The sequence below is a fragment of the Camarhynchus parvulus genome, chromosome 11, assembly GCF_901933205.1.
Source record: "Camarhynchus parvulus chromosome 11, STF_HiC, whole genome shotgun sequence".
In the NCBI taxonomy this organism is placed as follows: domain Eukaryota; kingdom Metazoa; phylum Chordata; class Aves; order Passeriformes; family Thraupidae; genus Camarhynchus; species Camarhynchus parvulus.
In genome coordinates, this window is record NC_044581.1 from 10,938,880 (window position 1) to 10,953,016 (window position 14,137).

General features: G+C 37.7%; 1 protein-coding gene across 1 annotated transcript in view; it reads right to left on the reverse strand.

Moving 5' to 3' along the window:
- Positions 1-14,137, reverse strand: part of CHD9 (chromodomain helicase DNA binding protein 9) — an 86,439-nt gene that overhangs the window by 40,342 nt on the left and 31,960 nt on the right. The window contains 2 exon segments of the mRNA XM_030956294.1: positions 2,068-2,179; positions 11,383-11,717. Of these exon segments, the coding sequence (XP_030812154.1) occupies positions 2,068-2,179; positions 11,383-11,717 (447 nt within the window).

The following is a 14,137-nucleotide window of genomic DNA, read 5'->3' on the forward strand; positions in this document are numbered from 1 at the left end:
TGTTAATTCAGCCCTGGTCTGGCTGGTATCTGGTAAATGATGTAGCTGTACTTTAACTACGCTGCCAAAACTGAGCAGTAACCTATGGGTACAGTGCAAGTCCAAGAAGGGCTATGACCCTCCAGAGAAGCTGCAAAAATGAATCTCCTTCATGGGCTTTCCACAGTTCTGTAGATTAGCTGTTCTTCCATAAATGTGTGTGGTGTTAGGTGTTATCACCAAAAGGAATTTCTAATGTAAGGACACACTAATGTCACATTATACTTAAATCAATAATAGTTTGCTGACAGAAGTAGGTTTAAAAAAAAAAAAGCCAGGTAACATGAGCAATGCAAGATTATGTAACTGGCATTTTCAATTCTTCTCACTATGTCTTAAAGTATGAAGTGATTAGCAAAACATCAACATATGTTCTCCAACAGATTAATACATAATCTGAGCTGTTTGGAAAAAAACTTTTGTATTTCCCTGAGCTGAGAACTAAGGCCATAAACAAATGGCTCTAGGACAAAAAATGAAGTAGCATCACATATTAAAAATAAAAAAAATAATTTAAAAAATCCATCTATTTAAGGAAGACACTTGATGTGAAACTAAGCATGCAAAATGAATTAGGGGGAAAAAAGGCCTAAAATTGCCCCCCAGAGCTTTGAAGCAGCTATTTGCAACAGAAATTAGAAACAGCTCTTTAAAAATAAAATCATGAACATATTCAGAAACTAAAGAGAAAATGAATTAATGAAGCAAAGCAATTTATGGCTTTCCTGCTTCTACCCAGCTCCTTCAAAGAGAGCAGGACAATGCTGTGACATTCTGCAACAAAAGTTATTTCCCTCTCATGCCACCCTGATTATCTCTACCCTCTTTTCCCTTCACACCAGGAGCAGGTGATTTCATGACACGCCCAGGAAAGAACTGATCTTCAGTCTTTTATATTACATTTGTTGGCCTATAAATTTATGTTTATCTGATAACAGACTATGACTGAAAAGTTACAGATCCTTTCAGGTAACCTTTACCTAGGACAAGCTATCACTTCAGTTAATGAGAAGTCATTCTGGGAAATGGCTTCTGATCCCTTTTCCCTTCCAGCATTATTATCTGTGAAACACCAGAGGGCAATTCAGTATCTCATAATTGTTTTTTGACAACTATCATCAACTAATGCAATTAATTTTTACTCAACAACACTGTATTTTGAATACTGATTTTGCCTCTGTGGATGAAATTGCCACAGGATAAAAACCTGTGCAGTTCCAGCACATAACCTTACATTACTGGAAAATGCCCTCAAGCAAGAAGTTATAATTCTGTTACTAATGCAAACATAAATAGAATATAATCCCTTCTCAACAGTTCATGTTTCTTTGTGCACAAGTTTCAGAAATAATTACCTATGTTACTATTATTTCAGGGACCTATGAAAAAACTGCAGAAATTAAGTTACAAGAGAGCTATTCCTCAAGGGAATGACTTGACCAATTCTTCATCGGGCACTTCCTTCAAAAATATTCCACAAGCAACTAGAGCCTATCAGCATATTGATCATAGAGCCTATCAGCATATTGATCACTGCTGCCTTCAGATCCCACACTGCAAGAAATCTGTTCTTGCAGTTTCTACAGAAGCAGAGTCCAGGAAAGAAAAAACACATTAAAGCTTGAAGCAACCCTTTTAAAAGTTCTCAAAGAGCCAACTTCACTGATAAATGTCCTGTCTGTTAGGAAATCTCTGCATTTTCACACTCAGCCAAAGTAAGGATCGGGTTTAACTGCCAGCTCAGTGTAAGTACCCACAGTCTCAAATCTATGGGCTTCTGTACTGAAATGAAACAGATATAAGCAGGGCACTGATGTCCCATTATGGAAAAAGGACTCTACCTTGTAGGATGTCCTGATTTTAAACTGAGAGAAGTGGCTGATGATGAAAAGTTCTACCTATGAGACACATGGAAGTGTGAGAGTAACTGTCACTGCATCCAAGGAAGTGTAACTTTCTGGAGACAGGGGAAAAAAGATCTGTAGACGTAACACAGAAATTTATCAAGGGAGAATATCAACTACTTACCTGTGAGTCTTCATCTTTCAGTGGCCGCTGTGGAGTCTGCTTAGCATCAGACAATTCATCTGAAGATTCGTTTTTCCTTTTCTGCTTTTTGCCCAGTGTGATGATCAGCTTTCTGTCAGAAACAAAACCCCAGCCCCTGAGTGAATGCTGTACACCAGTGTGTGTAACTTCAGGAGCAAATCACTAGCAATGCCCATATTCTCAACATAAAACTCAACAGCGCTGTCTGAAAAATGAGCAATAGGTCTCAAATACCTTACAGCAGGCAGCACTGTTCACTAGTGTTAGTGAGCTTCTCTACAGTTACCTTGCTGTCACAAATTCCTAATTATCATACATTTTAAATCTTTACATGAGAAACAGAAATACAAACTCCAACATTTAAACCAACCAACAGTGGTAAACTACAAAAAGTTAGCAGAGACACCATCTGCAGATGACAACACTGAATGATTTATCATAAAAAATGTACCACTGTAAAATGTAGCTTCCTTATTTTTACTTAGAAAAATTAACTGTGGAGAACAATCTAAAAATCACCCAAAGCTGTCTGACATGCAAAACTTTTACGCTTAACTAAGTCATTCAATGGTAAAAATAAGGGAATTGAACAAATCTTTTTTTGCCCTTAGGAAAAAAAAGCTATATCCAAAATCTGGTAGTTTTATCTGTAAGTAATCCTAGAATCTATCACAGTATGTTAAGAACCATTGTTGTGCTGAATAAATTAGTTAAACTCTAATAAAAAAAGTACCAATTATTCCTCTGTCTGGATTTAAAAATTACACTGTAAATCATCAGATTTGTTTCTAACTAAAGGGTGTAAAAATATTTTTCCATATTTGAAATGTGCCAAATACACTTCTTTAAATGTGTTTACAGTGGCATAATTGTGGAATGAAAACTATTCAAGAAAATCACAGAGAGCTGTCCTAAAATATATATTTCATATGGTCTCTTATGATCAGCTCTGTAATAGAAAATGAGGAGAGTGTTCCAGCATACAAGTGCTTCTGCCATGTTACAAACAAGTTAAGCACAAGATTTTAGTCTTTATACAGACATACAAGTTATTTTACAGCAATATAACATTAAATAAACTGGCCACCCGATGAGAACACTAATGGTGAGTATATAATGGTTGAAACACAACCCATTTACTTCTTTTTGCAAGTGTCCAAACAAGAGAACACACAAATATTTACTATGTCCAGACTAACAGTTCATGTGGAACATAAGTATGTTAAATTACCAAAATATTTTTGAAAGTTTAAGCAACATTGCTTACAAAAGACTGCAGGTATAACTTGACAAGCAATGAATACTTGCATGGCTTTTCAATATTTAATCACTATGTATATTCAGTGGAAAGGCTAAAATGGGGTTTTTTCCACTCCAATTTTTTTTCACTTTTAGCACAAAGTGAACAGCACTGATGGATGCAGGTTGAAATGAAGCTGTAGTCAGCATAATCACAGAGCTTCTTGTTCACAAGTAAATTCTGGTCCTTGGCTTTTCATTAGGTGTTCTCAGTTTAATTACTACTTAGAAAACATGTTTCATAATCACAGGGAATAATTTCAGCAATGAACACACTGGTTTCCCTACTGACTTCAAGGTTAGTTTGAGCATTTTTTCCCCTCACTTTTCAAGCTCTGATTAGGAATCATCTTTCCTTTTTTTTTCTTGGTTTTTATTTTAAGATTTATATTCTTGGGTATTTGTCCAATATGACACTTTCTAGTGATGGACTTGGATAATCGCTTTTTCCATTTTTATCTCTTTGTTTCATAAAATTTAAGTGTTACATTAGCACTTGTCACTAATATGTCAAATCAGCTAATATATTCCAAAATGATGCAGACGAGGCACATCGTGATTGACCTTCTGAAATTGTTGTTAAAAGGAATTCTGGATGCTAAAATTTAACATGCATTTAAAGGGAAAGCTGGTAAACTTATGAGTGAGAATTTCCTGGAAGATCATTCATGAAACAATATCCACTCCACCAAGTCTCTGGTTTACACCTTTAGGGTTTGGAAAAATAGTAGAAACTATCAATATGTGTTTTCCCTGCTCTTAAATTCTTTCAAAGAAAAAGGATAACTGAAAGTTTTTTAATCAAGCAAGTGTCAAGATATAAGTCAAGCTGGAAGAGGTCTCAGGAAGACCTGTGGTCCCTACTCAAGGCCAACTGCAGAGTTTTTTGATGTTGCTCAGCGCAGTAAAGTTCCATTTATCTCCAAGGCTGACAGCTGGTAGGTACCTGGGCAATCTGTTCCAAATTTTCATCCTCTTTTGTGAAATGTTAGATTAAAACAATTCCTAAATGCATGTTACTGTGCTAAATATTTGTATCTGTGCAACCACAGCTCATTCTCACTTCATGCACTACTGTTTACTATTTTAGGCTCCAGGGTCCTTTCGTATTCAAGAAACACAACCTCAAGGGATATAGGGTTTCTATGGGTTCTAGTGGTGTCCACTGAATAGCTGAGGATTTTAAGGACCTTCTGTTTCAAAACATGGGGTATTTTGTGATTAGACTGCTCTAGCTACATCTTTCCTTGCACATTTGTTCCTCTCCTTTTCTTAGTTTTAGTCCCTCCTTGGGTTCACCTCTTGCTCTGCCCCTGCAACCTTACACACAATACTCCATTTGTCTGTTTTTGTGTCCTGCTTTGAGCTTGCATTCCCTACCCCCACTACTTCACAAGCTTCTCCCTGAAATTTTCTGCACATCTCTGCATGCTGTAGATCAGAATGTTTCTTCCTCTATATGGATATGGTGCCAATGACAGGAACAAATGCAGTTTTACTTCTTTCTGATCCAGTGCCCAGAATCACAATGCTCCTTGCTATCGAAAGTTGCTGAACAACAGTATGGTGCTAAAGTCATATATTTCTATCAGTAAAAATGCAATCTGCTCATATTTTGGCCAGAAACTTAAAAAAAAATCTGCTATGTGAAAACAATGATTTTCAGAAGCTTGTAAACTGGATCAATTCTGTGAGAAATTTTCATTGAACGAACAAGTTCTCTTGCCAGTTTATAAATTTCTGCATGAAAGCATAAAGATCCTTGGCTAAAATCCCTTTTTCCACCCTGAAACAAACTGTTCTGAACAGAAACTATCTATTCTGTTTCTATGAAAAGTTAACAGCACACTGTAGACATGGAATAAATAATATCACCAGACTCTACTTCAATTTCGCTTTCTCTTGCCTTTTTCAATTCATATTTATCTTATTACATAACATCTATAAATATTTCAACAATTAGACGCTGTAGATTTCTTTATTACACATTCTCTTCTTCTATAATTACAAACTAAAGATGTTGAGAAACTTACACCACAAAAAAAGCTTTAAAAAGAAGGTTTCTCATGAGCCAGTATTACTTCTGATCCTTAGCACAGGACTCCTACCATTCTTTAAAGCTACCAATTACCACTATTTGAAGAGCGTTGCAACTTCTTACTTTCAAATGAAAACCAGTAAGAATGTGCTCCATTCCCCTTCTGTTTCATAGCAGGGAACACAACGGAAACACTGCCAGTACTCTGAACAGCTTTAAAGTGATAAACACTTTCCAAAGCCTTCCAAAGAATGAAAAAGGAAATATTAAAGAGGATAGAAAGAAAAAGGCAGCAAATACGTGTTAGGCACGTCAGAAATAGGAAGTACAGCTGGCCTTTAATACATCATTGTACTGCAATTTTCCCAAAACAGAAAACACCAAGTAACTAATAATTAGTGTCCAGAGTCACCACTCAGATATCATCATTTGTAGCCAAAGCACTTTGTTAAATTACTAACAATAAAACTCCTACGTTATCAACAGTACTAGCAATTCTTTATCACTAGAAACTTTGCTAAAAATATAAAGTAGAAGTTTTATTGACAAAATACTGTATCCACTTGAATGAGAGTTAATTTGCTGGTACAAAACCATTTTCTCTTATCCTTTTATATGTTTAATAAATAATACTAACACAGTAATATTAGTCACTGTCTCCTTCTCCAGTTGTATTTCAAATTAATAACTTCTGGACTATGCACAGATTTTAAAACACTCTTAATAGTCTTTTTGGAACCATCAGTCAGTTCCAGCTAACACTACATAAAAACAGTAACATCAAATAATAAACAAAATGACATCCCAGAAGGATGACTAAACCTTGAATTTATTGCCTTTTTAATCAGGAGACAAGATAATGACCTTAACAGATCTAAGAGAACTCAAGATTCAGTGAGCACCCCTCCTTTCTGAGCACAGAGCTGTTCCCCAGCCCCTGCCTGGCTGGCAGGGACCAGGGGACAATGCTAGTTAATGGGGACAATGTTAGTTAACAGGGGACAATGCTAGTTAATGGGGTAACAAGGGACAATGTTAGTTAACAGGGGACAATGCTAGTTAATGGGGACAATGTTAGTTAAGGGGACAATGCCAGCCCCTGCCCCGGGAGATCCCAGCTGGACGCACCTCCCCAGCACCAGTGCCAGAGACCCAGCTCCCCCCCAGCCCTCTCCCCATGGCTCCTGAGGCAGCACCTGAGTTTATAAGGGTTTCAAACCATCTTCACACTATCAGATCAACACACAAAGATTATCTGTCAGCGTGCTGGGGTTTAAGACTGCTTGTTAACAGTATTTGTGAGACCTCCTTCAAGGTACAAGGCAACAAGGACAGTCACTCATTTCAGCAGTGCACAGGATCACATCCCACTTGCTGGATTCATTGCTACATAATTCAAGGATTAATGAACAAAATCCAGCAGTGCTCTTTTAACACATGAAATAATACAGCCATTTCTGGCAGCAGTTATGAACTGAAGGACTACCACTCTGACTCAAGCATTTGTAAATTGAGTTCTTAGAATCTGGGGGACTTATTTATTTAAACTATGCAGTGATTAAGAAAAAAAAATTACCTAAATGTATTCAACTGATATTGTCCTTTACATCACCAGTGCAGAGCTGTTGCTTTTCATCAGGGCTGCGATATTTAATTTTATGTTTGAGTAGGTGGGAATACGTTGAGAGCTATAAAACCTAAATGCCAATCTACTTTTTTGAACAAGAGAATGTTCACAAATTCATAATTCTTCACATCAAGTGGTAAGAAGTAGACTTTTTATATTAAATATGCATCACCTTAGATGGAAGAAGTAGAATCAATTAGAAAGAGCTTATAAATAGAAACAAGGTCTACGCAAAAACTTGAAAGGGTTTAAATAGATTCCTAAATGTCAACACACCTTGGTAAATAGCCAGGATACGAAAAGTGGTTCTGCTGTCTGCAGAGTAATTGTAAAGCAAATTTTGAAGAATTAACTTAATCAGTAATCAGTGCATAAAGCAAATAAGTCAACTTACTTTGGTAATACTAAATATATTATACATACATTCTTCTAATAATTTCTGTCATACCCTTATGTTATTGGTAATAATATAATTTAGTCATTCATCTTCACTAATTCTTAAGGCACAGAAACTTTGCTAACCACAGAATCCAGTTCTAATAAACTTGACTGAAATTAACAAGCCTTATTTCTCTGTCTTCACAGCTCCAAGAAATAAAACCTTAACCCTCACCTTTAGAAAGAAACTACAGCCTGCCTAGAAAGTAGCTGCCAGCAATTTTTAACTAGCAATGATAAACTGGAATGAATCATGCTATAAATTTTTTCTGTACATGTAGATCTCAGAGCATCATGAAGGAAAATATAAACAGTTAACATGAAGCCACCAAACACAAACTGATTGTCTGAGCAGCAAAAAAACAGGAACTCTTGAAAGATCATCCTGGTCCTAAATCTAGACACAGTAGTTAAAACTCATCTCAATCCCAGATGAAGGCTACTCAATTTCAGTAAAAGCTGTGCTGTATTACAATTTAAAACACTTTTTTTTTTTTAAACTGATGGCTATCTGGCAATTTTATCAAGGTCTGTCCAGCAATTAGTGTTCCAGCTCTACAGTTCAACTGTAACTCTGAAAATGCTCCTCCAGAGCAACACAGACCTTGCTACACAGAATAAAGCCCTGTAAGAGGTCCAAGTCTACGATCACAATCTAAATAAGAGTTTGCTGTTTGAGTTCTGGGCTACAGAGGGTACAGCTGTGCTCTTACTGTGAACAGGCTGTGTTTGTTGAGAGCAGAGATATGAAAGACCAGATTAAAACTGTTTCTCAAACAGTTCTCAAAAAAAAAAAAAAAAAAAAAGAAATCAATATATTTGTAACAGTTGCAGATCCCTCAGCTCTGTGTTGGCCTGCAAAAATGAAACAGGAGTTACCCAAAACATACATGTGACTTCAGATCTTCTCAAACACACCCAGCTCTGCATCACCTCCTGCATTGCTCTGACACTCCAAATCCAACCTGAAGCAACAGATTTAACAGTTCCTGGAAGTTAAATGAGTTTGCTATAGAAAACCCTGACTGAAAAGAAATCTATTCATCTGGGATGGACATATCACAGCAGACCTCCTTCTAAAATGGAACAGTAGATGCACCCAAACAAATTCCCTACTGCTGTTAAAAAGGTATATTTATCTTTTTTTTTTAATGTAAAACTTTAGTGGTTTCAAGGTTTCACTCACAACTATATTGTTTGCAGAAAAACTAGCTCATAATGGCTTCTAACAGTTGGAAATTGTTTGCTTTTCTTTTTAAAACATGAGGGGACTTCAGGTTTTGCTTTCTGATTAAATTTAAGGAATGCCATATATACAAATATATATATGTTTATATTTATATTATAAAGCTTTTCTCATTATTGATTGAAAAAGAATTTAAATTCTTTTTAATCTCATTTTAAACAGATTTCAAAAATCTTTCCATCCAAAGGAAAAAAACACATTTTCATTGAACTATCTTCCCTTCCCTTCCTGCCCAATAAAGCTCTTGTCTTTTACAGGTATTATTTTAGCATAGTAAAATTTTCTCCCAAGATTCAGTCAAAGTTTATTTTAAGGTAATGAGAAAAATCAATGGAGCAACCCACACGCTTAAAAACTCAATCCTATTTTGACTTAATGATTCCAAGGATGTGCTTAGATTCATTAAGAAATATTTTTTAAGAACGGAAGACAGGACAAAACCTTTACCAGAGCTGTTTAGTCCTTTAAACTCCTTATTCTTTAATTTCAGTTTTCTCTAAAAAAACAAAAATCATTAATCACAAAATTTTTTGAACCACGGTTGAACAGACAAGTATAGTGATGCTAAAGTAATTATTCTGCTGTAATATCAGCAGTTACATTTGCATAGAAAGTAGGGTTTGGTAAGATTATTCTTTTAAAAAATCAAGGCCTTATTGCAATTGCTGCTCTGCAAAATCCCTGGGGTATTCCTTGCTAAGCTGTTATTATTTTATGTATTTATATCAATAATATACAATAGCGCTAATTCAACACAACACATTAATCTGTTTAGATACAAAAATGAAGTATCTTGATGTCTCAAAGGATTTGATTTGCTGCAGTCCATCAAAATAAAATGGAATTCTGCAAATATGAATGGAAATCTGTAATATGTGGTGGTTCTAGAAGACTCTTCAGAGCTCCTTACCAGGACCTGACTGCTCCATCTATATGTGTGTATCCCTCATAATGAAAGCACTACCTGGCAGCACGACTAAGTTAGCAGTGCTACTGGGGCATTAGCTGATCAGACTGGTAACTAACTGGGACACAAACCTTCACAGCCCAATGCAAAATGATGAAACATTGACAGTTAATTAAATGGGAACTGCTCTAGCAGCTTGCATGTACCTGCATCAAACACAAACACCATAGCTAAAAACACAGTTTGAGAAATGTCTTTCTCAACTGATGCCGTCTGATGAAATCCTGAAAAGTGATCCTAAGTGATGTGCACAGCAAAGCATTCACCAAGACAAAATTGAGTGCACAATCATAAATTGTAGGTAACAGTTTACTTTTTTTTTACATTTAAAAAAGTAAAAATATTATGGCAACTATGTAGTATATCATAATGATGTTATTTTAGCAGGTTTTGTCAATTACCCAAAAGAATGAATAAAAAGCACACTAAGGACAAACCACAAGGTTTTATGAAACTGACACTACCTGAACGACAGTGTAAGTTTTCTGATTAAACAGACCAACAAACGTTTGTTACAGAACATGAGTAAATTCAGAAACATGAAAGTGAAATCAACTTCACAAAAGTACACATCTGAAATCCCACCTTAAACTAGATGGAGAAAAAAAGAAAAGGAAGCACTACTTGATGCTTAAAAGCAGCATCATATGCCAACACATAAACAGAACAGAAAGAAATTAACACCATGAAATTTCACGTTAGAATGAAGTTGGATATAGACCTTCAAACTACAGGATAACTACTCAAAATTGTTTACTTCAATCATGTAAGAAAAGCACTGATCTCTACAAGAAAAAAAGAAAACACAGAGATATAGACTGATTAAAAGAACATTCATTTCTGCTCCATACATTAAAATATACATATGGATATGAGACATTTAAATTACAGAGATATGCCAGTTAATATTTCTGCTACTGCAAAAAGAGCACAGATTTAAGAAACTAAAAATCAGACTGTAACTAACATTTCAAGTTCTGACTGACGTACTTAATACTGGAAATCACACACTCTCCTTTAAAAGTAAACATGCAACATAGGTTAGCTCTGGAGTCCCAAGATGATCCAGTTCCTGAAACCCCCGGGGCACTCCAAAAGCTCCTCACCCTAAGGTATCCACCCTGCTTGACCCAGCTGAGTCTGCAAAATATTTAAGAGGGCAGATTAAACTGATAGGAATGAAGACTACAAAATTCTTAGAATTTAATTTTTCCAATAGTGCTTTACTTTTGATACATGTGATATCTGTAAGAATATTCTCTTCTCTGCAAGTTCATTTAACTTCCAATTTCTCCCTGTGTAGTTTATCAAGCACACTGTATTGAAGCTACATGCCAAAATTTATAAAAACAGCATTTATAATCTAGAAAAATTCAGTTTGGAGTCAGAATGGATTACAAAGCTAGATAGAAGGTATGTCAGGCTATGCTTCAAAGTGAATACAGAATATTTTAGAATCTGTATTAAAATAATTCCTTTCAAAAGGACCCTCCTACAGTGATTTTATCTAAAGAGAAAACAGAGCATTCTTGTTCCTGAATGAGAGAGTCCACACATGGACTTAATCAGTAAGAATTTTGTGTAGGCAGCAGAGGAGAACATTTTATTATCAGTAAGCAGTTTCCATTTTAATCAAGGATATAAAGTCTGAAGAGAAGACAATGTTTTAATCTACTTACCCAATTTTTGTTTTCTCTTTAATTTTGGATGAGGAACCAGTTTTCGGCTTTTTAGTCTCCTTATCCTTTGGTTTGGATTTAACTTTTCTACCCTTCTTTTCCTCTTTTCCTTCAGCTGAAACACTGGGGAAGTTTTCAGGGCTCATTACTCGTGGAATGTTTCTCTCTCCTCTCTCTTTTGCCTTTGCAATTGCTTCGGATATAATGCGATTTGCCTTCTCTTGTTTACTTTCCGAGTCTGTTTTTTTCTTCTGCTTCTTTTCAGACATTCCCCTCACCTGGGTATTCTGCAACTTAGTATATGATCCTGAACCATCAGTCTTCTTGGAAGGAGGCTGTAGCAAGAAACAAAAAGTAAATTAAATCCCCTTATTTTAAAGACAGAAAGAAAAAGTGCAAACATTTTTGGTAAGGATACACATTTTAAAAAAATGTAACTGTCAGGGACTTATGTGGACACAAAAAATGAGGAATTCCATTTATACCACAGAATTGCGTGGGTTCCAAAATAACTACATCAATTGTTGGTTTTAAACAACCAATCCAAGTACTCAAAGTCGGTAAAAATTATCCTTCTGAAATTCTCTCCGCTGTCTCTCCACCTCTGTAATTAAAGAAACCAATCTTTAACCTTTGCAGCATTCCCATACATTTGACACACACATCCAACACCTCCAGTAAAATATGAAAAAGCAAAGAGCTCCCGAGGGTAACAGCATCAGTGTTTTGCCTTTGGAAGGATACCAGGACCACAGTTCCCCTAAAGCAGATGAATGATCAACAGGACTAACTCGGTGATGAACACAACAGATGCTCGAACAACACCGAGATTAAAAAACAGACAAAAGATAAAACCAAAACTAAAATTACACAGCTCTATATCCATAAACGGATCAGAAAGCAGCGTTTCCTTTATTTAGATCAACATACATTTCACGCCTCGGATAAAAGACCTAACTTGTTTTTATCTTCGGGATTTTAATGCCCGTTTCATGGACGCAGAATTGTTTACGGGGCTGATGAGCTTCTCCTGCAGCCAGCCAGAAGACATGTTTTTGCTTTCCTCCCCTCCCCCTTTGAGGAATGGAAAGAATTTCCTATTCAAACACAAAACCCCAGCAGATAACAGTTATGTTACGTTCTCACCCGTAAATGCGCCTCTGCCTAGAGCAGGAAGAAAAGCCACCAGGAATTTCCAAACACATTTTCTGGGCAAACCCCGCGCACTTCCCGGGATTCATGTTCTAGAGGAGCCTCATGGGCGGCGGGGGCGGGAGGCAGGGACGGGGCCGCTCCCGATGCCACCTTAAAGCCCCGGGGCTGGAACAAACAGCCGGCCCCAGCTCGGGAACAGCTCAAGATGGCGATGCGGCTCCCGCAGCAGCAGCCAGTAATAAGGAAGGTTATTCAATCCCATTAGCCTTTTAGCCCAAAGAACCCCTCCTCCTCCCACTCATTCAGGCTCTCACTTACCCTTCCTCTCGGCCTCTTCACTGAAGACATTTTTGGCGTCAGACAAAGACTTGCCCTCCGCTTTTCCAGCACCCCCGGCAGTGCTCAGGAGAAAAGCATGGGGAGAAGATTGCTAAATGGCCTATTTAGCGAGCGGCAGCCGGGCCGCGCTCAGCCCTCCCCGAGCGCTCGCCCGCTTCAGCAGCATCCCCGCGCCCTGCCCGGCGCGCACCCGTCGCCCCCGGCCCGGCCCGGCCCCGCCGTGCGCGGAGCGCCGGATCCCAACAAAGCGCGGAAAGAAACGCACAAAGCATCAAAAGGCATCAGCGCCAATATTAGCGCTGGTTAGACCCGCTCCCCGCGGAACTAGGCCAGCAGATGGTGCTACCCGTCATTATTCCATTAGGCTCCACGTTTAACCCCCGCGGGGATCGGCTTTAACCCTTGCCGCTCCCCGCCCGCAGCGCCGCCCACAGCGGCTGCTCGCTCCCTGGAAAGCCGTGGGAACCGGGCGCTGTGTGCGCCGGACCCGCTGCACCGCAGCCCTGCGGCTCCAGCCCCGCGGAGGGCACGGCGGGACAGCGGCCGAATCCCAGCCTCTGGCCTCACAAACAGATTTTGCTCTACAATATACTTCTTGATTTTTTTAAAATTATTTTTCTTGCATTTACTTCATTACTATACGATGGTAAGAGTGACTATAAATCATTTGCTGACAGGCTTCCCTGCTTCCTACAGAAAATGGAAGAACTGCTCGGTTTTATCCCTCTGCCTCTGCCCAGACCTGCGGGACCCTGCGGTGGAGACCACCTCGGGACACGGCTCTCTGGTAAGCGCCTCTTCATTCCCAGGTTGGGTTAAAGTGATATTTTAAAAAAATCAGACAAGTTTTAAAATATGTGTTGTCAACATATCAAATAAAACCAAAAAGAAGATTGGGGTTTTTGCAAGGTTATTAAAAAAAACAAGAAGCTTTTGACAGCATAGCTCCATCCTAGCAATACCCTTGATTCTCAAAAGCCACTCAAGAAGAATGAAGAAAGATCGGGACTTGATTTCTGTTCTTCTCCATATATACATATACCCTCATTTTGCAAGATATATGTTTTTCCATAGAAAATTTAAAATATGGCAAAGATTTTGAGATTAAGATCAGTCATTATTCTAAAAGGTAATTTCACTTCTATTTAAGATTAATTTCAAAATTAAAGTGCCTTGTCCAGTAGAAACACTAGTGGCACCAATAATTTAAATTGATTATTTTTTTAACAATACCACTTAAATTCAAGGATATTTCTGTAAA